The sequence below is a fragment of the Pongo pygmaeus genome, chromosome 20 (genome assembly GCF_028885625.2).
Source record: "Pongo pygmaeus isolate AG05252 chromosome 20, NHGRI_mPonPyg2-v2.0_pri, whole genome shotgun sequence".
Lineage (NCBI taxonomy): Eukaryota > Metazoa > Chordata > Mammalia > Primates > Hominidae > Pongo > Pongo pygmaeus.
This window is the reverse complement of record NC_072393.2, coordinates 13,359,077-13,386,008: the sequence shown is the minus strand read 5'-3', so window position 1 is coordinate 13,386,008 and position 26,932 is coordinate 13,359,077. Positions and strand designations below refer to the sequence as shown.

The 26,932-nt window shown below is 54.7% G+C and overlaps 1 protein-coding gene across 6 annotated transcripts; it reads right to left on the bottom strand.

Annotated features, from left to right (window-relative positions):
- Positions 1-1,064: 1,064 nt before the first annotated feature.
- Positions 1,065-26,889, bottom strand: NACC1 (nucleus accumbens associated 1). Of its 6 annotated transcripts, XM_054464157.2 has the most exons (7): positions 26,788-26,870; positions 25,716-25,734; positions 6,078-7,031; positions 5,825-5,998; positions 4,867-4,972; positions 4,668-4,765; positions 1,065-4,096 (listed from the first exon to the last, which is right to left on the bottom strand). In XM_054464157.2, the coding sequence occupies exons 1-7, from the start codon at positions 26,815-26,817 to the stop codon at positions 3,837-3,839; spliced, it is 1,641 nt and encodes a 546-aa protein (XP_054320132.1). In that variant the 5' UTR covers positions 26,818-26,870; the 3' UTR covers positions 1,065-3,836. The 6 variants fall into 6 exon arrangements, with proteins under 6 accessions (XP_054320132.1, XP_063514002.1, XP_063514001.1 ...); XM_063657932.1 differs by lacking the exon at positions 25,716-25,734 and having other exon boundaries at positions 26,788-26,889; XM_063657931.1 differs by lacking the exon at positions 26,788-26,870 and having other exon boundaries at positions 25,597-25,723.
- Positions 26,890-26,932: the final 43 nt, after the last annotated feature.

The following is a 26,932-nucleotide window of genomic DNA, read 5'->3' as shown; positions in this document are numbered from 1 at the left end:
CTTTTATGTTCTTTCTTCTAATGCATGAATGCTCTTCTGAATGCGGCATGGAGTGTGTGTGTATGGAATGTGTTTCTGGGGCTTGGGGTATCAGCCACGGCACAGGCGGGCACCGAGTGAGCCAGTGATGCTGTAAAATTGACAGAGCCACTGCTCCCTTTTTTTTTTATAGAGATGGGATCTGACTCTTGCCCATGCTGGAATGCAGTGGTGCCATCATAGCTCACTGCAGACTTGACCTTCCCAGCTGAAGTGATTCTCCTGCCTCAGCCTCCCGAGTAGCTGGGAGTACAGGTGCATGCCACCACACCCAGCTAATTAAAAGTATTTTTTCAGGCTGGGTGTGGTGGTGGCTCATGCCTGTAATCCCAGCACTTTGGGAGACCAGCCTGACCAACATGGAGACACCGCATCTCGACTAAAAATATACAATTAGCTGAACCTGGTGGCGCATGCCTGTAATCCCAGCTACTCAGGAGGCTGAGGAAGGAGAATCATTTGAACCCGGGAGGCGGTGGTTGCAGTCAGCCGAGATCGCGCCATGGCACTACAGCCTGGCAACAAGAGCGAAACTCCGACTCAAAAAAACAAAAGGCTGGGCATGGTGGCTCACACCTGTAATCCCAGCACTTGGGGAGGCCAAGGCGGGTAGATCACCTGAGGTCAGGAGTTCGAGCCCAGCCTGACCAACATGGTGAAACCCTGTCTCTACTAAAAATACAAAAATTAGCCGGGCATGGTGGTGGGTGCCTGCAATCCCCACTATTTGGGGGGCTAAGGCAGAATGGCAGGAAGCAGAGGTTGTAGTGAGCCGAGATCGCGCCACTCTAGCCTGGGCGACAGAGTGAAATTCCATCTCAAAAAAAAAAAAAAAAGAAAAAAAAAATTGTGTGTGTGTGTGTGTGTAGGACCAGCTCACATGTTGCGTTATCTGTATCTGTTGGGGTAACTTGCATGCGTATTAGCATCGGAGGCTGTCATTTGCAGTCAGCAACCTGGGTCTGCTGGGCACAATGCCGGTGTAGGTTCCTCCCTGGGACCCCCAGTAATGAGCATGCGGCAAGGCTGTTACAAAGGCGTTTAGTTTATTCTCATCAGTATTACTGATATTCTCATGGTTCACATTTGCCAACGCCACTCCTCTCCTTACAGTAGTTAAATGTGCAATCTCACTTGGGGGCCCAGGGAGGGGTGGGGGCTCGGCCCAGGGTGGGGAGGGCGTTGGCACTTCACGTGGACAGGGTGGACAGCCTGTCCTGCGTGAAAGAGGTGTGGGTGAGTGGGCGGCCAGGGAAGGGGAGTTGGCAGGGGAGGGCCCCACAGTCTTTTTTCTCTGGTGGTTGGTGATTCTCCATTCAGATTCCTTCCTGGCTGCCTAGGGTGGGGGAACCATGCAGCTCAGGGCAGGGCAGGGCAGGGCAGGGCAGGGGAGGAAGAGAAGGAAAAAGCAGCAGGCCGCCCGGGGGGAGGGGTGGAGGGTGAACGGCAGGGCAAGGGGGGCACAGGGGTGGCTCCTGGGGTAAGGCACAACCCTGTCTTTGGCTCTCCTGGTGAGGAGTTTCCTCCCCTGCACCCCCTGCCCGACCCTTCTCCCCACCTCCCCACCCCCCAGACCCACACACAGTCCCGGGAGCCAGGGGGCACCTCCTGGGGTCCCTGAAACAAGTGGGCTCTGCCACCCAAGCCAGTGCCGCAGGGGCTCGAGGAGGGACACCCGAGGAAAAGGCAGAGAGGGGCAGGCAGGGGCCTACCCAGGACAAGGGGGTGGGGGTGAGAAGACCCCAGGCCCAGGAACTGGCCCCCCCTGCCCCAACTAAGGCCTGGAAGTGGGGGAGCACCTGCTTCCTTTCAGGGGTCTGGCTGGAGCCCCGGTCTGCCCCTCGGCCTTCGTCAGGCCCAGCCGCTTGCCAAGTGACCAGGGCATTGTGCTTTGGGGTAAACGCTGGGGTGGGGTGGCAGGCCAGGAGGCGGGGGTAGAGGAGGGGTGACTAAGGTGCTTGTGCTTTAGCTGGGGGTGTCGATATCCCCCACTCGGGCCGGCTGGGGGCTAAGGTGCCAGGCCCCGGCCAGGAAGACAATGCCAAGACCCCAGCCAGACCCTGGCACTCATGACTGACCCCCGCAACAAGCAGATGTTAAGAGGGACCCCCAGTGGGCCGGTGGGGCTGCTGGTCCCATCAGGGGGATGGTCTCCAAATCAGATTACAAGGATCCAGTAGGGGCTGGCCCCCACCCCATCTTCTAAAATCCCCCTGCCCCTGGAGAGGCCTCTGGGAGCAGTGGGTAGGTGGGGGTTGGGGAGGCAGAGAGGCAGGGAGGACGAGGGCCAGAAACGCAAACAAGGATGTGGATGTTGAAATGACACCCCGCATAGGGGGATGGGGAGTTAAAAAAGAAAAAAAACTCTGCCTTCACATGAAAATCTAAAACAACAACAAAAAACCACCCACTCTGGGCAAGAACAAAAAGAGAGGAATGGTAAAAGAGAAAATTCTGCAAACAACTGCTAACAATGGAAGTGGACCCGGCCCTGCCCTGCCCTGCCCAGCCCCCAGGAGCTGGGCCCAGCCAACCAGCCAAGGCCTGGGACACCCTTAAACTATAGCCCTGCTGGGGAAGGTGGACAGGGGAGGGGGAACCTGGTCGGACCCACAGGAGCCTAGGCAGCAGCTGGGACTGGAGTCCTACCATGGAAACACACACCCACACTCCACACACACACACCCACACCCACACACACACATTCAGCTTGCCCCCCAGCCCCCCAACACCACCCTGCCTTCCAAGGCCCCCCACCCCTGGGGACCGAGGGGGACAACAGACACAGCCCCATTGGTTTGAAAAATAAAAGGAATCTTATACTTCAATATTTCATTCGCTAAAAAAATGTTTTAAAAATTATGTACAGGGGGGTGGGGGCCAGGAGCCCTGCTGTGGGGCGGGGTGGGGGTGGGGAGATGGAGGGAGGAGGGGCAGCAGCCCCCCAGTCTGCTCCCCTGGGTTCCAACCCAGGTCCTACTGCCTCTTGTATCTTCATTTGTTTGAAAGCAAAACTTCTGCACACACACACGCACACACTCTGCCAGCCCTGGAAACCTCTATCCTCTATCCTCCGAGACCCTCGGTCTGCCCCCAAGAGACCCCCCCCTCCTTTAGGACCTGCCTCTCTGAGGCCCCAGAGGACCAAAGCGGGCAACAGAGGCGGAAAAGAGGAGAAAGGGCACCGGGCACACCACTGCCGGACACCTTAGGTCGGTTGTGCAATTTCTCGGAGCCTGTTTCCCCAGCTATAAAATGGGTAGTCCCCACGGCCTCGCCTACCCCAGCCCCCAGGCGCAGGGATAGACGAGGGTGACAGGAAGGCGCTTTTGGAGACGTGGAAGCACTGGGAGGTGGTGGGAGGGGTCCTGAGAACCCCTGGGGCCCCCCTCAAGTCCCAAGGGGCTGCAGTGAGGGGTGGAGGCTGAAGGCTTCCTTGAGGTGGCCCAGGGCCTGGGGAGGGGCCTTCCCAAGACCCCCAGGCCAGCCCCCTCCCCTGGTGGGCCTGGTGAGTGTGGAGATGACGGCAAGGGGTTAGGTTGGGGAGCCAGAACTCCCTCACTGCACGAGTGTGTGTTAAAGAAGGCAACACGGACCTCACGCCACCTGCCCTGCGGTCCTCTCCCGGCCCAGCTCTCAGTGGGGAAAGGGGGTAGGACAGGAGGGGCAGAGGGCCAGGAACATGCAGCACCCACCGCGGGTCCTGGGGAGGGACAGACAGTAGCTCATGACCAAGATGGCGGGTGTGTGTGTGTGTTGGGAGGGGGAGTGTGCAGCCCCACGGGAGGCCGGGCGGGTTACTGCAGGGCTTCGGCTGAGGGACCCGCCTCGCCCTCGTGGCTGGCGGTTTCGAAGCCATGCTCCACACCCATCATGTCCGGCTCGATCTTGCCCGTTTCACTGATGAAGGTGGTGTAGGCGTCATCCTCAGCCTTGAGCACCTTGACCTTGGGCATCCAGCTCTTGCGCACGACGCGGCGGGCGTTGGTGCACATGTCGGCCGCGATGGCATTCATCTCGCTCTCCTTGAAGTTGGGGGCGAAGTTCTGGCAGTAGTCTGTGGGGCAGGGTGGGTGCGGCCTTGGCACGGGGGCCAGGTGATTCCCACAAGGCCTACTCACCAGCCCCCCCACAGCATCTGCGACTCCCTCTCAAAGGGGAGACGAGTAAGGCCACGCGGCCAGGACACCACACTACCTGCACCCGGCCCTACACCGGACTGAGTTCAGCCATGTGTGGGGATGTGTGGGTTTTGATGGGATGGCCCCGTGTTCTTGAAAAATTGGGATCATTTGCCAGAATTTAGTAACTGGGAGTGGCCACCTGAAAATCTAGATGCCCCCCATGACGAGTGGCTAGCACTGTCTGGCTGCCTCATCCCTCCCAGACTGCCCTGAGTTCGAGACCCTCCCGCCTGACACAGGCTTCCTGGCTTCTCTTCGGCACCTGCATCCCCCAACCACGAATAAATCTCTAAGCAATCATAGCTGGTTTCCCAGCAAGGCTAGAATGAGCCCCAGAATGCTTCTCAACACGGAACTCTAGCCCTCTCTGAGAGCCAAGGCTGGGAAAAAACGTCAACCTGCGTGCCCCGGGCCCATGCCCCGTCCAGCTGGGCCGACACTCACACTTGACGGCGTGGAGCACGCGGCTGTCCAGGGGCTTCCGACGGGGATCGTTGGTAGAAGAGCGGATGCCGGTGCCGCAGCTGTTGGCCAGCGTGTTCCTGGGGGCAGGGGACATTGAGGGAGTCAGCGCTCAAGTTGGTAGTGGGGGGAACGTGGGGAAACCCCACCCCCCACCCTGGGGCTCTGGCAAGGTCCTTACCGGTCAAAGAAGGAGGCCAGGAGCCGCCGCAGTAGGACCTTGTGCCGCGTGCCTGCGCTGACGTGGCAGTTCATCAGCTGCGCCCTTGTGATGTACACATTGGTGCCTGGTGAGAGGAAGGCAGAGGATGGCCTGGGGTGCTCCCAAAGCGCCACAGCCCCTATGATGCCAGGCCTCATCTCAGAACACCCCAGGCCCTCCCTGCTGGGCTCTGGGTCCCAAGAACTCACCCAGGGACCTTCTCCCCTACACCTCTACCCACCAAGGGCAGTCAGGGGAGGCTCCTTGGGGCTCCCCCAACCTCATCAGTGCTCAAGAAAGGACAGAAAGGGTGGCTTCACCATCCTCAGGGCCGGTCGTGCCACGAGCCTGTGTGAGGTGGGCACACTGGCTGTCACCAGCTAGAGATGAGCCCAAGCTCGGCAGGACAAACAGGGAGTGGAGGCTCACACCCAGGCACTCTGACCTGAGGACCAAACAGTCGTCTTCTTCTTTTTTTAAGAGATGAAGCCTCACTCTGTCACCCAGGCTGGAGTGCCGTGGCCACCATAGCTCACTGCAGCCTTGACCTCCTGGGGTCAAGGGATCCTCCCACCTCAGCCTCCTGAGTAGCTAGGACTACAGGCATTCGCCCCCATGACTGTCCGAATTCTTAACCTAGGTAGTAGCTGGCCTTCACAGGAGCCCGGGAAGTAGCTAATCTACCCATGCGGCCAAATGATAATAGCCAATGCTCACCCCGACCCCTTAAGCCAGAAACCTAGAGGCCAGGCCTTGCTGTATCAGCTCCTCCATCTCACCAACGCCCCCGCCCTTAGGGTGGCTGTTATCAATACTACAGCACAGATAGGGAAACTGAGGTGCTGGAGGCTCCTAACCAGCTGCCCAGCCCAGCCCAGCCCAGGCCAGCCGGCTCCAAAGCTGTGGAGAGGAGAGAGCTGGGGTGAGGCCGGCCCACCTGTCACCAGCTCCAGCTTCTCAGAGGGGTCGCCCTCGTCGTAGAGCTTGGGGTGGCAGCGGTTCCCAATCTGGTTGATAAGTTCAGCCGGGAGAGACGCCAGGTCTTGCCGAACCCGGATGCGATTTCGGGACTCGGGGGCTACCTGCTCCGGGAGGGCCTCCACCTTCTCGGCTGCAGGGAGAGAGTGGCGCGCGAGTGGCAGGAGGGGCAGGGGTGGCTGGTGGGGTAGGGGGACAGGGCGGCACCTCACCTGTCTGGCCAACGTTCATCATGCTGTACATGGTGTACATGTTGCAGATCTGCCGGTACTGCTCATCCATGCCCTCCTCGCCACCGTCCTCCTCCTCATCCTCCTCATTGTGGTAGGAGCCAGGGCTGTCGCTGGTGTAGGCGCTTGAGGTGCCTGGGCTGGTCCGCTCCGACGTGCTGGGCCCACTCACCACACCCCCTGCTGCCGCCACCCCACCAGCTGGCTGCCCTGCTCCCGCAGCCACGGCGGGCTGGGCTGCTGCCACCACCGGAGCCTGTTGGGGTGGCGGGGGCTGGTGAGGCCGGTTGGCAGCCAGGTCCGGCGTGGAGAACTTGGCCATCTTGCGGCTGCCATTGCCGCCACCCCCGGCCTCCTTCTGGCCACTGTCCCACAGCCGCTTGGCCACGGGCATGCACTGCACGGAGTCCGACTCCTGCTGCTCCGTCTTCACCCGCGACACGAGGGGCAGCGGAGTGCTACAGGCTGGCCAGCCCGATGTCTGTGCCACGGGGCTCTGGGGCTCCGACGATGGGGCCTCCTCCGCGTGCAGCCCCTGGGAGTCGCAGCTCGGGGAGCTCACCTTGAGGAAGAACTCGGTGCCCTTCTCCATGATCTCCTGGATCTGCAGGAAGCCAGCCGTGTACATGAGCAGGAACTGGTCGCCCACGTTCATGCTCAGCCGGCCCGTGTAGCAGAAGCTGAGGATCTGCTGGAAAGACTGGGGCTGCACGGCCGCCGGCAGCTCTACCACGGCGCTGCGGCTGTTGTTGAACAGGTCCCGGAAGTAGGAGCTGCTGGCAGCAAGCACGGCCCGGTGGGCCTTGAAGGCATGGCCCTTGACCACCACTGACACGTCACAGTACAGGCCCTGCAGCCGCTGCTCATTGAGGCACTCCAGGATGCTGTTGCCGAAGTTCGGGATCTCCATCTGCAGTGTCTGGGCCATGGCGGCGGCTGCACGGGGGCAGGGAGGAATGGAGAGACAGAGACGGAGGGACGGGGTCAGGCGGCAAATGTGGGTGCTGGCCTAGCCCTGGCCCCAAAGACCTCCCCCGCTGGAGGGACATCCGCACGATGGAATCTACCATGGTGCTAAACTGCACTGAGCCCTCTCTCTACTCTATCTGTCCTGGTACAGACTCACTTTTACAATATGTGGTCGAATCTGCTAAGCTAGCTGCAGACCAGGATGGCCACACGCTATCCCTTGCAAAGAGGAGGGGGCAAAGGCATACTTATTCATATGTACTTGAAGAGTAACTGAATATGCTTAAGTGCTCGGAAGAGTGGCTAGGACACAGTGTGCTACCTCTGAGTGCCAGCTATTGCAAGCACCAGGTACATATATGGCATCTCTTCAGGGCACTGGCATGGAAATGCCAGAAAGACAGGGTCATCTGACTGTGCACCAGAGTCTGCAGTGCTGGGCACATGCCCCTCAATCACTGTTTGTTGAATGACTAAATGACCACTCAAGAAATTACATGAGGTCAGGCGCAGTGGCTCACTCACGTAATCTCAGCACTTTGGGAGGCTGAGGCAGGCGGATCACTTGAGGCCAGGAGTTAGAGACTAGCTTGGCCAACATGGCAAAACCCTGTCTACCAAAAATACAAAAATTAGCCAGGTAAGGTGGTGTGGGTATGTAGTCCCAACTACTAGGGAGGCTGAGGCCAGATAATTACTTGAACCCAGGAGACAGAGGTTGAGTGAGCTGAGATTGTGGCACTGCACTCCAGCCTGGGACATAGAGTAAGACTGTCTCAAAAAAAAAAAAAAAGGAAAAAGAAATTACATGAGGCTGGGTGCAGTGGCTCATGCCTGTAATCCTAGCACTTTGGGAGGGCAAGGCGTGTGAATCACTTGAGCTTAGGAGATTGAGACCAGCCTGGGCAGCATGGCGAAACCCTGCCTCTTACGAAAAACACAAAAATTAGTCCGGCGTGGTGGAGCACACCTGTGGTCCCAGCTACTAGGGAGGGTGGATCTGTTGTTGAGCCCAGGAGGTCAAGGCTGCAGTGAGCTGTGATTGCGCCACTATACTCCAGCCTGGGATACAGACAGAGGCACTGTCTCAAAATAAATAAATAAAAAAATAACTTACATGAAAACATCTCTAGTCATCAGGGAAATTAGAAGAAAACATCACCAGGGAAATGCAAATCCTAACCACAATGAGACACCATCTCACACCCACTAGGCTGACTAGAATCAAAAAAGGTGGTGACGATGAGAAATCCGGAGCCCTCTTCCACTGCTTGTGGGAATGTCAAATGGCACAGCCACCATGGAGAACAGTCTGACGGTTCCTCAAACAGTTAAAGAGAGTTACCAAATGACCCAGCGATTCCACTCCTGGAATTTAGGCCCAGGAAAAACGAAAACATTTGCCTGCATTGAAAACCTGTACACAAACGTTCACAGCAGCATTATTCACAATACCCCAGAAGTGGAAACGATCCAAACATCCATCTGCGGACGGAGGGGCCAACTAAAAGTGGTCAGTCCATACAATGGGATATTATTCAGCTATAAAAAGGAAGGAAATTCTGACACATGCTACAACATGGATGTCCCTGGAAAACATTATTCCAAATGAAAGAGGCCAAACAAAAGGACCACAGATTGTATGATCCATTTATAGGAAATGTCCAGGACAGGCAAATCCACGCAGACAGGAGGCAGATTAGTGGTTGCCAGGGGCTGGGAGGCGGGGAGAATGGGGGTGTGGTGAGGGAAAGCAAAGGTGTGTGGGGTTTCCTCTTTTTTCTTTTTTTTTTTGAGATGGAGTCTCACTCTGTTGCCCAGGCTGGAGTGCAGTGCTGCGATCTTAGCTCACTGCAACCTCTGCCTCCTAGGTTCAAGTGATTCATCCTGCCTCAGCCTCCCTGAGTAGCTGGGCTTACAGGCGTGCCCCACCACACCGGCTAATTTTTGTATTTTTAATAGAGATGGGGTTTCACCACATTGGCCAGACTGGTCTTGAACTCCTGACCTCAGGTGATCCATCTGCCTCAGCCTCCCAAAGTGCTGGGATTACAGGCATGAGCCATGACGCCCGGGTGGGGTTTATTCTTGACATAATGAAAAATCTTCTAAAACTGACTGTGGTGATGGTTGCATAACTCTGTGAATATACTAAAGACCATTAACTGAACACTTTAAATGGGCAAAGTGCATGGTGTGAGCATCTCAATAAAGTTGTTAAAAAAAGAAAGAAAGGAGGAAACTGTGAGACTGATTTCCTCTGGGCAGAAGTGGGGAGGAGACTTGCAAAGTACACTTCCAGGTCTTTTGAATTTTAAACCTGGTGGATGAAATGCCTATTTGCAAAAGTAAATAATACTTAAAAAGAAAAAAAACTGTGAAATCATGCCATACATATTTAATTCAAGCAAATTAACTCAAAAGTGCTTGAGGGCAGGGAGGCGAGGAAGACAAGGGATTTTATTTTTCTGAAAGAGACAGGGTCTCATTCTACCATCCAGGCTGGAGTGTTGTAGTAAGATCATAGCTCATTACGAGTCTTGAACTCTTAGGCTCAGGGGATCCTCCTGCCTCAGCTTCCTGAGTAGCTGAGACTATACGTGTACACCACCATGCCTAGCTAATTTTTAAACTTTTTGTAGAGACAGGGTCTTGCTACGTTGCCCAGGCTGGTCGTGAACTCCTGGCCTCAAGCGACCCTCTCATCTCGGCCACCAGAAATGGGAATTGCTGCTGCTCAGGTAGCTCACCCCCCACACTGACCTGTGAGAGGAACAGCTTGGGGAGGTGGCGGAAGTGGGGGTGTCAGTGTGTGAACTTCTGCATCAGACCCTGTACTGCCTCTTCCAGGAGGAAGAACTGGCCGCGTGGGACGTGAGAGGGCTGTCCCCCACACTCTGGGGCAGTCATCAAAGGGCTTCAAAGGAAGGTGTGGCTTTCTACCTGACCGCACTGGTAAAGTGAGAATTCTTTTTATTTTATTTTTATTTTTATTTTTTGAGATGGTGTCTCGCTCTGTCGCCCAGGCGGGGGTGCAGTGGCACAATTGCGGCTCACTGCAAGCTCCGCCTCCTGGGTTCATGCCATTCTCCTACCTCAGCCTCCTGAGTAGCTGGGACTACAGGTGCCTGCCACCACATCCGGCTAATTTTGTGTAGAGATGGGGTTTCACAGTGTTAGCCAGGATGGTCTCGATCTGACCACAGGTGATCCACTCGCCTCAGCCTCCCAAAGTGTTGGGTACACGTGTGAGCCCCCACGCCCAGCCTTTTTTTTTTTTTTTTTTTTAATTGAGATGGAGTCTCACTCTGTCGCCCAGGCTGGAGCGCTGGGATTCCAGGCGTGAACTATCACGCCCGGCCTCCTCTGTAATTCTATAGGGGCTCTAGAGGGCAGTGGTCCTAACTGGGCAGAGTGTGAGTGAGAAGGCTCCCTGAGTAAGACAGATCTTTCCAGACACTCCAGCTGGCCAGCAGGAGAAAGTAACAAGCACGTGCAAAGGCCCTGGCGCAGGAATGCACACCTTCCCTCCCTCCCAGTTAGCTCTCAAGCACCTTCCATGTTTCATTAGCAACTCCACTCAGATCTGCCTCCCTGGGCTGGGCACTGAGAATACAGTGGCCGCTCTCCTCCTATCTGGTAACACCCGTTCCGTCTGAAAGGGCTGCTGTGAGGAATAGAAATGGCAAGTGTTCAAAGGCTCAGAGGCGCAACCTAAGGTTGAGTCCTGGCTCCAGCACCGACCTGCTCCTCCGACCAGGAGCTCCAAATCTCTGCTTTCTCCATTTGGAAATCGAGGCTGAGGAGGTCAAGCTGATTCTACAAACTCAACCTACACTTATTGTTACTGAATGATCATTCAAGAAATTACACGGAAACATTACTAGTCATCAGGGAAATGTAAATCCTAACCACAATGAGATACCATCTCACTTACTGAGCTGCTACCCTGGCAGGCCACAAGCAAGACACAGGCCCTGCCCCTTGCCAACACCCAGGCGAATGGAGGAACCAACTCACAACTTCTATGAGCTCCCCGAATCCTCTTAGCAAGACTTCAGGGCTGGTTTCATACTCCCCTTGCAAAGCTGGAAAAACTGAGGTCATGTGGAAATTGAGGACTGTCCTGAGGTCATCTAAAAATTCATTCACCGGGTTCAAAATTCAAAAGATATGTCCTGAAGGGCGGGATGACTCAAGCCTGTAATCCCAGCACCTTTTTTTTTTTTTTTTTTTTTTAAATACAGAGTCTTGCTCTGTTACCCAGGCTGGAGTGCAGTGGTGCCATCTCGGCTCACTGCAACCTCCGCCTCCCAGGTTCAAGTGATTCTCAGCCTCCTGAGTAGCTGGGCCTACAGGCGTGTGCCACCATGTCCGGCTAATTTTTGTACTTTTAGTAGAGATGCGGTTTCACCATATAGGCCAGGCTGGTCTTGAACTACTGACCTCAAATGATCCACCTGCCTTGGCCTCCCAAAGTGCTAGGATTACAGGCATGAGCCACCACACCTGGCCAATCCCAGCACTTTGGGAGGCCGAGTCAGGCGGATCACCTGAGATCGGGAGTTCGAGACCAGCCTGGCAAACAGGGTGAAACTCCGTCTTTATTAAAAATACAAAAATTAGCTGGGCGTGGTGGCAGGTGCCTGTAATCCCAGCTACTCGGGAGGCTGAGGCAGGAGAATCACTTGAACCCGGGAGGGTGGAGGTTGCAGTGAGTCAAGATCGTGCCATTGCGCTCTAGCCTGGGCAACAGAGTGAGACTATGTCTCAAAACAAAAACAAAAACAAAACCCAAAATATGTCCTGAGGTATCTGCTGCCCCTACCACTGACATGCAAAAAGTGGGAAGGCCAAGACTCAAACCAGGGTCTGCCTAGGCACCGCAGCCTGTGACTTCCCTTGCTTATATCTTCCTTCCTCTTCCCCTCCTCAAAATCACTGCCACCATCCTACAAAAACACAAACAAAACAAAACCAAACCCCAAAACATCCTCAGGGCAATAAGAGGGTGGAGGCTGGATCTAGGAATCCCAGTTACAAGGCAACAAAAATCTCCTCCCAGGAGCTCAAACTCAGAGCTGAATGGGCCAGGAGCTGGCCACTCTGCATGAAGAGGCAGGAGAAACAGGCACCATGTTGGGGGGCAAAGGACAGAGCCCAGAGAGCCTACTTCGGGGGTCCTGGCAGCCCTGAACCACCTCCCTGGGCAGCCAAATTAAAGCCACCCCTGGTACTGGGGCCCAAATGACAAGGACCAAGATGGTCAAGGGAAGAGGCTGGCATCCCAGTTCCTAGAGGGGTGCTCCAAGCTCATTCCCCAGGGAGGAGGACAAAGCCAGGACAGGTGTGCAGTGCAGCCAAAACCCTGCACCTGCCTGTGCCTCAGTTTATTCATCTGTAAAATGGGCTGTTCATCCAACCCATCCTGATGAACCGCATCCTCCTTTGTGGGAGGCGCTGGGGACACAGCCCTAAAAGGACCAGCTGTGCTTACGTGGAGCTGTCTAGTGAGGAGACACAGGGGATGATTTAATTACAGTTGGGGTGGGTATGCCAACCGAGCAGATGGCCTTGGTGGTAGGGACCATTAAAGGTTAAGCAACAGCCAGGACAGAGATAACACTTCTGGGCAAGAAGGTATCAGGTGTGGTCCAGGGACCCAAAGAAAGCTGGTGTAGCTGGAGGGTGATGCAGCAAGGACAGGGCTGCCAGGAAGGGTATGGGACAGGCGGGGTCCTGGCCTAGGGAGTGTGCACATATTTGAAAGTGAGCCCCAGAATCAGGGCAGCATTTTAAGAGTTATATGTACAGGCCAGGCGCGGTGGCTCACGCCTGTAATCCCAGCACATTGGGAGGCTGAGGCGGGCGGATCACCTGAGGTCAGGAGGTTGAGACCAGCTTGGCCAACATGGTGAAACCCCATCTCTACTAAAAATACAAAAATTAGCCAGGTGAGGTGGTGCACATCTGTAGTTCCAGCTACTCAGGATGCTGAGGCACGAGAATCACTTGAACTTGGGAGGTGGAGGTTGCAGTGAGCTGAGATCGAGCCACTGCACTCCAGCCTGGGCAACAGAGTGATACTCCATCTCAAAAAAAAAAAAAAAAAGAGTTGTATGTACAGTTAACCCCTCCAAGGGCACTGTCAGCTCAATGAAGGCAAACATTCTGGCTGGTTTTATTCAAGATTAGTTCTTTAGAATGAAATAGATGCTCAGTAAATATTTGTAAATGTGTTAAAGAACAATGCAGAGAGGCTGGGCACGGTGGCTCACGCCTGTAATCACAGCACTCTGGGAGGCAAAAGCAGGAGGATCCCCTGAAGCCAGGGGTTCAAGACCAGTCTGGGTAACATAGCGAGACCCCTATCTCTACAAAAAATTTAAAAATTAGTGGGGCTTGGTGGCTTGCACCTGTAGTCCCAGCTACTTGGGAGGCTCAGGTGGGAGGATCACTTGAGCCAAAAAGTTAGAGGCTGCAGTGAGTGATGATTGTGCCACTATATTTCAGCCTGGGTCATAGAGTGAGACCCTGTCTCTAAAACAAAAAAAGCAAAAACAAAAAACCACATCCCCCGACCCCACTACCCCACCAAAACCAACCAACCAACCAACCAAACAAAACAGTGCAGAACGGGCACAGGACTGCTTCAAGGTGACCTTACCAAGCGCCCGGCACCAGCCACAGTTAATTTTTTTTTTTTTTTTAAAGACAGGGTCTCACTATGTTGTCCAGGCTGGTCTTGAACTCCCCCATTTGGCAATGGAGACTGAAAGGTTATGGGGATAACAGGAGGCAACAGAGATGTGGGGGTTGGGAAGGTGGCCCAGGTCCCCTCCTGAGAGCCAACCTAATGCTCAGACTGAGGTCCCCCATACCTTGTGAACCTCAGCTTCAGAGCCCAGCACCACAGCACCCAGGACTTTGGAGCCTTTGATTAGCAATTGGTCCAAACAGCTCAGCCAATTAGCGCACGGGAACTCTCCCTCCCTCTATGCTGCTAGGGACGAGCGGAGTGGGGCGACGGGTCTGTGAGCCACAGTGACCTGAATGCTGTTCCGTCTAACTCCCCAGTGGCCCCCGCACAGAGTGGACAGGGGTGAGCTGCAGTGTGGGCCAGAGCAGACCCATCTCTGGGAACTCCTCCATCCCTCTGTGATTGGCCCAATCCGGCCCAATCCTGCCCAATGGACTCAGGAGAAAAACTACGTGGGCCCCTGCAAGAAGCCCTCACCCATACTAGCCCCAGGAAGGGAGCTAGCATGACTGGACTCTCAGAGGAAACGGGTCTCTCGCTGGCAGTTCCCTGGCAGGGTCACCTGCTGGCTGAAGCAGGGGTGGGATGGAGTCGAGGGCTGAGGTCTCTAAACCACCTAATGGTTCTAGTCACCACCAAATCCCCACCTAAGTCAGGCTCAAACACACTGCCTGGTCCCCCTCTACTGCAGTGAGGCCTTTGCCCAAGCTGTGCACCCTGCCCGGAATACCTTCTTCCTCCACCTTCAGCTACTCACTTCTCCAGGCTAGAGAAGATGTCCCTCTCCTGCCCCACCCCAGCCACAGTGCCCTTAAGCTTACCTCTGAGGAAACTAAGTCCCACTTGACTATAAACTCCCCAAGGGCAGAAAACTATATCAGAATCATCTCTCCTTAAAATTCAGCATATCAGCACCCCTGAGGGTGTGGGGGACAAGGGCAGGAGGCCACAGGGCAGCTGGGACCTTCCTGGCCAGGACAGTGCCTAGTCCTGGCCCCGGGCATGAGCAGATCTTCTGGTGAGACCCAAGGGCACAGCACATGGTTTCTATGACTTCCCAACAACTAACTACTCAATAAATATTTACCAGGTCCCTCCCTGGGCAGGCCACAATGGTGACAAAGTAGCCCTGCCTCTGGAGCTCACAATCCAGCAGGAGACAGGGCCATTCATCCTTGGTCACACAGATCAATGTGCTACACACCAGGGTGCCTGACCTTGCCCAGAAGGGGTGACACTGGAGCTGAGATCTAAGAAGGGCAGTAGTGGATGGGGAGTGTGGCCCTTCCAGAAAGGGTTTTCACCTCCAGGGGACTGGGCTCAGTCTCAGGGCTCTGCTATAGACAAAGTATGTCCCTCCAAATTCATAGATTGAAACTCTAAGCCCCAATGTGCCTGTATCTGGAGGTAAGACCTTTGGGAGCTAATTAAGGTTAATTGAGGTCATAACGGTGGTATTAAGAAGGCAGCTGTCTGCAAGCCACGAAGAGAGCCCTCACCAGAACCTGACCACGCTGGCACTCTCATCTCAGACTGCCAGCCCCCAGCACTCTGAAATATAAATGTCTGTTGTTTAAGCCACCCAGTCTGTGATATTTTGTTGTGTGGCAGCTTGAGCTGACTAAGACAGGCCTGAAGCACCATCTATTCACTGATGCCTCCCCCACTGGAGTCTTTGGCCCGGACTTCCCTGTGAATGCCAGACTCGCACACACCCCAGACACCTCCACTCAACAATTTCAGGACCTGGCTCCACTCCTTCCCAAAACCTGTGAATGCCATAGCTTCACCAGCTCCAGCCCTCCTCATTCAGATCCTTGGATTCATCTTCAACTCCTTCAAAACCACTTTGTACTACCTTGGCCCCAAGTGACACTGCCTGGGCCCCTACAATGCTTTATTGGGGCCCCTGGCAGTCTGGCCCTGCTTGCTCTCGGACCTACTAGAATGGGAATGGGACAGCCATAGCTCTTCATACTCTCCCCGGTCACATAAAGCCCTTTCTCTACTCTTTTGTTTTTGGAGACAGGGCCTTGCTCTGTCACCCAGGCTGGAGTACAGTGGCACCATCATAGCTCACTTCAGCCTCAAACTCCTGGGCTCAAGCAATCCTCCCACCTCAGCTTCCCAAATAGCTGGGACCACAGGAGCTACATCCAGCTAATTTTTTTTTCTTTTTTTTTTGAGGCAGAGTCTCGCTCTGTCGCCCAGGCTGGAGTGCAGTGGTGGTATCTCAGCTCACTGCAAGAATCGTTCAAGCGATTCTCCTGTCTCAGCCTCCTGAGTAGCTGGAATTAAAGGTAACCACCACCATGCCTGGCTAATTTTTCTATTTTTAGTAGAGATGGGGTTTCACCATGTTGGCCAGGCTGGTCTTGAACTCCTGACCTCAAGTGATCCGCCCACCTCCCAAGGTGCTGGGATTACAGGCATTAGCCAAGGCGCCCAGACCATCCAGTTAATCAAAAAAAAAAAAATAATAATAATAATATATATATATATATTTTTTGGGTGGAGACGTGATCTCACTATATTGCCTGGGCTGGTCTCCAACTCCCAGCTGAGTGGTCCTCCTGCCACAGCCTCACAAAACACTGCGATTATAGGCATGAGCCACTGCGTCTGACCAACAAAGCCCTTCCCCGCAGTAACTCCTTAGCTTGATTCTCCCTGCTTGACTTATCCTTCTTGGGAGTTCCTACGATTTATTTAGCAAGCTGGGTATTTTTCTTTTTCTAAAAAAAATTATTTATTTGTGCATTTTTTAGTAATAGAGACGAGGTCTCCCTAATGTTGCCCAGGCTGGTCTCAAACTCCTGGGCTCAAGTGGTCCTCCTGCCTCGGCCTCCCAAAGTGCTGGGATTACAGGTACGAGCCACCACCCCTGCCAAACTGGGCATTTTTTGGGGCTTCGTGTCAGTTTCCCTGGGGCAGGGAGTTTGCCTGTGTAGACCCCTGTTGTGTCCTCTACCCCTAGGACCTGGCCAGGTACACAGTGGGTGCTCACAGTCCTTTGTGGAAAAATGAACAAAGAATTACTTCCATTCCAACTAATCTAACTCCCTGTTTTGTTCCACATTAATGTGACTCAAACAGGAATAGGGCTCAGAGGCATTATCTGTGGCTGGGCAGACAGATGACCTCCTTTGACAGTCGCCAAGGTGGGTAGCCGGCAGTCAGGGGCCTACTGAGACCTCAGTGTTACCTGACGAATTGCTCACACTGCCGGTGGACCCTGCCATCTGCAGGAAGAGGGCTGGCAGGATGATTCCCGGGAGTAGTAACTGCCAGCTCTTAGGGAAGAGAGCCGCGGAATTCCCCAGCCAGCAGGGGCCTGTGAGAGACTGTCAAAGGCACAGTCCTTTCCTGATGTCTTTCCAGGGAAGCTGTGACATGGCCGTCGACAGATGCTATGGTCTGAATGTTTGCCTCTCCCCAAAATTCACATGGTAAAGCCTATCTCCAATGTAGTGGTATTAAGAAGTGGGGCTGGCCGGGCGCGGTGACTCACGCCTGTAACCCCAGCACTTTGGGAGGCCAAGGAGGGCGGATCACGAGGTCAGGAGATAGAGACCATCCTGGATAACACGGTGAAACCCCATCTCTACTAAAAATACAAAAAATTAGCCGGGCACAGTGGTACATGCCTGTAATCCCAGCTACTAGGGAGGCTGAGGCAGGAGAATTGCTTGAGCTCGGGAGGCGGAGGTTGGAGTGAGCCGAGATCACGCCAGTGCACTCCAGCCTGGGCGACAGAGCAAGACTCCGTCTAAAAAAAAAAAAGTTAGGCCTTTCAGCCAGGGATGGTGGTTCACGCCTGTAATCCCAGCACTTTGGGAGGCCGAGGTGGGCGGATCACCTGAGGTCAGGAGTTGGAGACTAGCCTGGCCAATATGGTGAAACCCCATCTCTACTAAAAATACAAAAATTAGCTGGGCGCAGTGGTGCACGCCTGTAATCCCAGCTATTAGGGAGGCTGAAGCAGAATTGCTTGAACCTAGGAGGCAGAAGTTGCAGCGAGCCAAGATCACGCCACTGCACTCTAGCCTGGGCAACAGAGCAAGACTCCATCTCAAAATAAAAAAGAAGTTGTTGATCAAAAATTTAAAAAAGGCTGGGCGCAGTGGCTCACGCCTGTAATCCCAGCACTTTGGGAGGCGGAGACGGGCGGATTACCTGAGGTCAGGAGTTCGAGATCAGCCTGGGCAACACGGTGAAATCTCGTCTCTACTAAAAATACAAAATTAGCCTGGCGTGGTGACACATGCCTGTAATCCCAGCTACTTGGGAGGCTGAGGCAGGAGAATCGCTTGAACCTGGGAGGTGGAGGATGCGGTGAGCCGAGATCGTGCCATTGCACTCCAGCCTGGGCAACAAGAGTAAATCTCCGTCTCACCAAAAAAAAAAAAAAAAAATTTTAAAAAGAAAAAAAATTTAAAAAGAAAAAAAAAAAAGTGGGGCCTTCGGGAGGTGATTCAGTCAGGAGGGCTCTGTCCTCATGAATATGAACTGTGCCCGTATAAAAGAGGGGGAGCTTGTTTGTCCTTGCCACCCTGTGCAGATACCTAAAAGGTGCTATCTATGAGAGACGGGCCCTCACTAGACACGGAATCTGCTAGCGCCGTGATATGGGACTTACCACCCTCTACAACTATGAGCAGCTCATCTCTGTTGTTTATCAATGGCCCAGTCTGTTTTGTTTTTCTGAGCAGGGTCTTGCTCTGTCACCCAGGCTGAAGCGTAGTGGTGCAATCTTGGATCACTACAGCGTCAAACTCCTGGGCTCAAGTTATCCTCTCACCTCAGCCTCCTGAGTAGCTGGGACTAGGGATGTGTACCACCACGCCTGGCTAATTAAAACAATTTTTTGTAAAGACGAGAGACATATGTTCTCAGGATCTCCTGAGGGCTCTGTCACGGGTGAAAAACAAATTAAAATTAAATTTTTTTGTAAAGATGAGGTCTCACTATGTTGCCCAGGCTGATCTCGGACCCCTGGGCTCAAGCAATCCTCCCATCTCAGCCGCCTAAATGCTGAGGTTAGAGGCATGAGCAGTGTGCCTGGCTTCCAGTCTAAGGTATTTTATTATAGCAGCCCAGATGGGCTAAGACCTAAAAGCCAGTTAAGGGAGACCAGCAACTCCAAGTGTAACAAGGAACAAAGGCCCCAGAGAGCCACACAGTTCTTCCTGCAGCTCAGCAGGATGTGGCTGGATCCTGGCAGCTACTCAGGTTGCCTGCCTGACCCAGAACCATGAAGACCCCTCTGTAGGGGCTGAATGTGAAGGCAGTCCAGGAAAACAGTTAGTGAAGAACAAACTGTTCAGTGGGGGAGGGGGGGTGTGTGTGACTCACATCTGTAATTCCAGAACTTCGGGAGGCTGAGGCAGGAAGACACTTGAAGCCAGGAGTTTGAGACCAGCCTGGGCAATATAGCAAGACCTCATCTTGCATCAGTATTTTTTTTTTCTTTTCTTTTTCTTTTTTGTTGAGACAGTCTTTCTCTGTCGCCCAGGCTGGAGTACAGTGGCGTGATTTCGGCTAACTGCAACCTCCACCTCCTGGGTTCAAGCAATTCACGTGCCTCCACCTCCTGAGTAGCTGGGATTACAGGCACACACCACCATGCCTGGCTAATTTTTGTATTTTTAGTAGAGACTGGGTTTCTCCATGTTGGCCAGGCTGGTCTCAAACTCCTGGCCTCAAGTGATCCGCCCACCTCAGCCTCCCAAAGAGCTGGGATTACAGGCGTGAGCCACTGCACCTGGCCTGTATTTTTTTCTTATACACCCATAGATTTAATTCGTTATCTTTTTCCCTGAATGACTGTTGTTAAATCCATGGTGGCAATAGGATTAGTAACAGTGTCCCCTACTCAAGCCTCACTGACTGTGCCCATACCTGGCCAGGGCTCAGACAGGCTCATTTCACTTACTCTTCTTTACGGTTTCTGAGGAAGAAATGAGCCTGCCTGCCATTTCATGGAAGGGAACGAGGCCCAGAGAGGTGAAGCCAGAGGCGGGGAACATGTAGCTGATGAATGGCAGGCACTGGTTTATACCCAGGCCATCTGGCTCCCGAATCAGGCAAAAATGTGAGGCAGCTGTGACTAGACCCATTTCACAGGTGGGAAAACTGGTGTTCAGAGAAGCAAGGCAGAGACCAGATGGGAACCCCGGACCAGCCAAGCCCAGAGCTGGGGCTCTTTACCTGAGCTACTGGATGTGTCCTCTCCAGAAACAGGGTTTTCTGCCTGTCTGAGGACCTCCACCTCAGGGTCTGGGGTGCCCTCTCTCTAATCCCCAAGGAAGGCCTTCTTCATTCTTCCTTTCCCAATCCTCCCATCTGCAGCTATTCTCTAGCCCTTCCTCCCTGCAACCACCATCTCCGGGAATGAGCAGTCTCCGCGTGCTGCCTCTCCCTCCTCCCTCCTCCCACTCGCTCCTCCTCGCAGCCCTCGGCAATCTGGCCTCCCTTTGCAGGCAGCAGTTCCAGCTCCTTGGAGAGCCTGGCAGAAGCTCTGCCTCCGTCCTCATGGAGCTCGCAGCCTGCCTGCTCCCTCCCCACCAACTCCAACCATAAGCCCACCCTTCGGAGTTACATCCCACTCCCTGCGTGTAATCAGATCATACCCAAAAGACAGGGCAGCGGCAGCGGCAACCAAGGGTGGAGGGAACAACAGTAAGTGCAAAGGCCCTGAGGTGACCCTGGTGCCGCTAACACAAAGGAGGGTGGAGGGATGGGGATCATCCTGGGAAAGGGGCCTGCTGGGCTGTGCTAGGAAACCATGCTGGGCCTAAGATTTTGAATCCTACTATTGTAGTAGGCTCAAATCCCTTATGGAGCTTGTCACTCAGAATTACCCTCAATAGTGCTCAACCCCCATATCAGTCTCCCATCTAGAAAATGGGCTGACAGCAGCAGCCACCTCACAAGGCTATTTCAAGGATTAAACAACCAAAGAATACAGGCCGATCGGCGCTCGCCCTGTAGTCAGTGCTCATGAATGCCAGCTGCTGTTAGTCGTATCCCCTGGCCACGTGCTGGGCCGCAAACTCCCTGGGAGTAGAAGACATCTTATGCCTCTCACCATCTCCCAGACCTTGCACATTTCATGGGATTAACAGGCAGTGCTTGCTGGGGTTTTCCCCAGAGCCTTCACAGCACTGTCCAATCACACCCCAGACGCCAACCTCTCCCGCAAACCTCATGATAACCAGACAGTGGAGATTCCCCACCCGGCCACTGCATTTGCGTCAATCATTCTTTGTGGTGGGGGCTGCCCTACACACTGCCTGATGTTGAACCGCATCCCTGGCCTATAGACCCGCTAGATGCCAGCAGCACCCCCACCCCTGGCAGGGACAACCAAAAATGTCCCCAGACATTCCCCAAGTGTCCCCGGAGGAGGTAGGACTGTACCCAGTTGCGAATCACAGCAGTATAGTTGTGCCCATTTGTCACTCCTTATCAGAGGAGGACACTGAGGCTCAGAGGTAAAGACCTTTGCCCAGAGTCTCATGGCTGAGACAGGGGTGGTGCTAAGTGTGAAATTTCACTCTCCATTAGACCATGTCTGCTCACCCTTACCTACCCTCTCCCTTTGCTCGATTTAGAAAACATGAACTGGACACAGTCAAAGCCCTCAGAGAAGATGCACAGGTCTCTAAGAACTGAGACCTTCGCCAAGGAGGTGGCACTTGAGAAGGCTGGAGGGACATGACCACAACCACACACAGATCACAACCTAAGACATCTCACCTCTGCCGGCTCGGCTGGTCCTCACCCCACCTAATGTGCAAGCAGGCCCAGTCCCACCTCCCGGCCCCACCTCACGCAGCCCAGAGGGTTCTCTAGGGGAAGGCAGCAGCGGCTGACGGGACTGAGGAGCAAATGCAGAGACGAGGAACATGAAAGTGGCTGGAAGGCAGCACAGGGGTGGTAGCCAGACCACTTTGCAGCTTGTGTGAAGGAAGGACTCGGGTGCCTCAGTTGCCTTGTGTGTCAAATGATGACAACAGGCAGGACCTGCTAGTCATGGGCTTAAATGAGTTCGAGTGTATACAAGTGCTGACAGCAACCTAAGAGGAGAAATGAGGGGTACGGAGGATCTGAGAGAGGACGCAGAGTGGCATGAACACTGACTCATGTTTTCCAGCCCCGGTGGCTCACCACCATCCCAAAAGCGATGTGCCCCACCAAGCCTGATGGGATCCCTCTCTCCACACAGGCTCTGGCAATGACACTGATGAAATCTAGGGTCAGACAATGTTGGGCCAACCCCCAACTCTCTCCAAACCCCCGGGCCTCCAGGCAGACTCCATCAATAGATCCTGTAAGGCTGACCAAAACTCACATCTCCTCAAAGCCCAGCTCAAGAACCTGCTGGGGCTCCCTGCTGCCCGGCCAGGCGGCCAGATTTTTTAAATACCCTGGATGCAGGCCAAGGGGTTCTGAACTTCCATCTGGGGGTGATGGGCAGATCTAGGAGACCCAGAGACAGGGCTTCACTTTCTTGTGAATGGTACTAAGAGTCTCTGTCTCCACAGTAGGGTCATCCCCCAACTCCTTCCCTCATGAAGACAAAATGTTTAGAGCACTCAGAAGACTGGTACATACTCAAGAAAAGCTGTGAATGTGCTGTCCCCTGAGCCTAGAACACTGACCTCTCCCTGTGCCCCAGCACCACCCACCTCTTAGCTAATATTATTATTCAGATCTTAGCTCTCCCGGAATACTTCCGGCCACCCATCGAAACCTCCCCGTCCCCTCATGGCTCACGATGACTTCACTTTGCTACACCATCTTTATAAACACAGAGGTATGTGAAATTATCTTGATCCTTTGCTTGTGAAAGTTTGGTCGCTTGAGAGCTAGCTGCTCCGGATCTGTTACTCCGGGATGCTTCCCCAGCCCCCAGCGGGGAGTGGGCACCCAGCAGTGAAATAAAACTGTCTCAATGGGCTGCCTACTTGTTGCACTTGCCCCCACAGAGTCTGTGCATGCTAAGTTCTCACCGAAAAGCAGTTATTACTGGTGCCTTCTCCTCCAGCTCTGGGGACAAACCGGAGCTGCCCGAGGCACTGCCTGTCCCCTATTCACCAGGGCCAACTCCCAACAGTCTCAGCTAAGTGACTGGATGGTACCCCCAACCCCCTATCCCTGGTATCCAACCCAGCTTAGGTCCAGGAGGACCCAGTCTGTGCTGAAGCAGACCTGCAGCAATCCTGGCCCAACCAGCCAGGAAGGATGGTTCAGTCTATTTTTGCGGGGCTGCTGGCCCAGCTCCTACTCCTCCTAGAACCAAGTGGCTAGCCAGACAGGCAAGAAGGGCAGGGCCCAGGTTGGAGGGTGTCCTGGGAACTATAGGGAGACTGGGGAGAATAAGGGTGACAACCCATCATTAAACCCAGAAGAACTGGCTGACACCACTTGACCCAGCAGTTTGTGGCTCCTGCCTCAGGTGCTGAGGATCCCAAATCAAAGTCCCAAGGACAGCCTGGTAACAGCCTTGCAATTAGCCCAGAAAGGAACAAAAGCTGCTGCCATCCGACTGGGGGCCAAAGTGGGGCAAAAACAGTCTAGGCAAGCAAAGTCAAGTCCAGCCCTGGTGATGCCAGGCCTCCTCAGCTTCCCACGGCCAGCCCACAGCTCCATGACTCCTGACCTCTTGGCTCCCAGGAGGGAAATGGGGAAGAATGGGTGACCAGGCCTCTGAGAAAGATACCTCCACTGTTCCATCCCCCGGGGACACCGTGGAAACTCTGTCCCAAAGGGGATTGACCCATCCCTCGGGGTGGGCAGAAGGGAAGGCCTGGACGGAGGAGAATGGCTGCCAGGGAATCCAGAACGAGGAGCTCCTTCAGTCACCCTCCTGGAAGGCCACTTGAGTGACTATGGGTTTGGGCTGAGGGTCAGACAATCCCAGTTCAGCCACTGTCTGCTCACGTGACCTGAGACAAGCCACACCACCCTGAGCCTCAGCTTCCTCGTCTGGACCACAGAGAAGGCCTAAGTTGACCCGGTGGTGGTGAGCCATCAATGAGCTCATCCGACCAGCAAGCTCGGCACAGGGCCTGGCCCAGGACGAGAGTCCCAGAGGTAGATCCCTGGGCCAGGGTGTGAGTGCCTGATTTGATCGCCTTAACTCGTCTCTGTGCCCTGCCTTCACCCCATTGGGAGCCTCCAAACCACCATCGACAGAGTTTTACATGCTCACTCCCTCTAATTCTTCACCCCCAGGGAGGTGGCACACAGAACTCACGCTCAAGGAGTTGGTGCCTGGGAGGCCACGGTACTAATATATATGATGGTTGCTGTGAGGTCCCATCCACTAGGCTTGAACCACCAGCTTCTGGCCACAAAAGGTAGAGAAAGAATGCAGGATCCTAAAATACCCAGGTAACGTCTGCTGGGCTGCCTCCCTGTAGATATATAAGGTGGGGGTGGGCGAGGGCCACCTTGTGATAAACAAGATGCCTAAGCTAGGTGTTCCAGACTGTCTCCAGCTGCCCACACAAACACCCACTGGTCAGCGCCTTTGAACAGTTGGCAGAGGCTTGCCCAAGGGGTAGGGTCAGGACTCTAGAGGCTTCAGGGATGAGGTGTGGGAAAGAGGGAACCCCTTAGATGTGACCCTGAACTAACACTTGGAGTTGGGGGCGGTGGGGGGCGCATCTTAGTATATACCTTCTGGTCACACCAGCTTTTCCTGACCTGCCCCCACATCCCCCCTAGTCTAGCCCAAAGGCTCTGCTCTCTCGACTCCCAAAACTCCTACAGCAGTCCCTCACCTTACCTGATCGCCCCCACATCTAGCCTCCCCCTCCCCACATCTGAGTCCTGACCTCATGTGACCCCCGGAAAACAACTCTGGGATCTCCTATCCGCCCCCACCCGAACTAACTCCGCCCACACCCACCATGCCCCACTTCCTGGGCTTCTCCTCAGCCACCCCCAGGCCTGTAACTTGACCCACCCGCCACCTCCAGCGCCCAGGCGGTACCTGCAGGCCCGGCCCCTCCCCGCCCCCCTCCGGCCGCGCCGCTCTCCTCTCCTCCCCCACTCGGCCTGGCCGGAGCCCGACTCCTCCTCCCCCTCCCCCTCCCCCTCCGGCATCCACGGGAGCCTCCTCACTTTTCCGCCTCGGACCCTCCAACTTCCCCGGATCCCCGGTACCTGCCCCGGCCCGACCTGGCCCCCTCCCTCGCTGGGAGCTGGGGGAGCGGTCCAGGTACGATCCTGCCGCCCCCAAGCCCCGAGGCTCGGGCTGGACGCTCAAGGCCGCCCGCGGTAGCTGGGCCTCCACACACTCGCCTGCCTGGGCACAGTGCAGGCTGCGGGCCTGGCTCCTCCTCGGTCCGAGAAAGCACCCAGGCCCTCCCTACTCAGCCCTCCGGCCGCCCCGGCTGGAGGAGGCCGGAACCGGGCCTGAGGCGGGCCGCCTCACCTGCGCCGTGGCCGCGCTCCGGGGGGTCCCGGCGGGTTCCGCAGCGGCGGCTGGGGCCGGGCCTGGGCCCGGGGCGCGCCCCGCTGCGCCGGGGCCTCGGCCTCCGCCTCCGCGGCCTCCGCGGCCTCCGCCTCAGCAGCAGCGGCAGCCGCGGCGGCCATTCATTGTGGGCCAGGCCGCCCCAGCCGAGCGCCGAGCGAGCGCAAGCCGCGCCGCCGCCGCAGCCAGGCCAGGGAGGAGCGGCCCCGGCCCCGCCCGCGCACCGCCCTCAGGCCCCGCCCTCCAGGCGAGGCCAGCCGAGCTCCGAGCGCGCCCCTTCTAACCGGCTCCGTCTCCTCTCTATGCCCCTGGGGGATCCTCGCCAGTACGTCGGCTCAGCTCGATGGTTCGAATCCCGACCCCGCCACCTTCTAGTCCCGCGACCTTGGGCAAGTCGCTCTACCTTTCCGAACTTTAGTTTCCTGTAAAACAAAAACAATAATGACTGCTGTTTATTGTGGCAGGCACTGTGTTACGTTCTTTATGGGAATTAGCTCGTTTAAACTACACAGTAACATTTTTTAGTGGGAACTGTTACAGACACACTATAGAAAATAAAGGCAGCTGGGCGTGGTGGCTCACGCCTGTAATCCCAGCACTTTGGGAGACCGAGGTGGGTGGATCGCCTGAGGTCAGGAGTTCGAAACCAGCCTGGCCAATGTGGTGAAACTCTGTCTCTACTAAAAATACAAAAATTAGCCGGGCGTGATGGCACGCGCTTGTAATCCCAGCTACTCGGGAGACTGAGGCAGGAGAATCGCTTGCACCCGGGAGGCGGTGGTTGCAGTGAGCCGAGATCATGCCACTGCACTCCAGCCTGGGCGAGACTCCGTCTCAAAAAAAAAAAAAAAGAAAGAAAGAAAGAAAAGGAGGCACAGAGAAATGAAGAAAGCTGGTCAAGATCATCAGACAGCAAGGAAGTGATGGCGGGTGCCAGGATTTAAACAAAGGCTCAAAAGCGACAATAAGAGCTAAGACTTTTATGATGCTTACCGGATACTAGGTTCTGTTAGCATTTTACCTGCACTAACTCCTTTACTTCTCACTACAACCCAGTAACAAATGGTAAAAAAGTTCTGCCCATTTTGCAAAAGCGGTAACAAGTTCAGAGTTAACAAATCGCAGGGCGAGATGAGACTGGAACCCAGGTAGCCGGGACCACTTCGCCGTCCTGCCTTCATACACTGGTTGGAACTTTACCGAGCGCTTACAATGTTAGAGTGGTTCTTTACACACTTTCCAGGAATCTGTCATTTAATCTTTGCTCTATCTGAAAAACCACGATTCTTATTTAATAGGTAAGAAAAGTGAAGCCCCGGGAGTAACCTGCCCAGAGCATGTGATGGGACTGAGATTCAAACCCGGTAAATCCAACTCCAGAGCCTGAGTTATTCCTGCAGGGTGCTCTGAAATAATGTGTATATAACACCCAGAACACAGAAGAGGACCAATAAGTGTTGGGTTTCTCCGCTTACCGCCCCTTTTCTGAGCCACAACTTCCTCATCTGTGAAATGGGACTAGTGACGTGTCCTCTCCCAGGGGATCCACTGTGATTAAAACCCCCGGAACAGCACGATCAGCGCGCTTCCTTTATGGCTTTCATTTTGATCCCGGCCGCC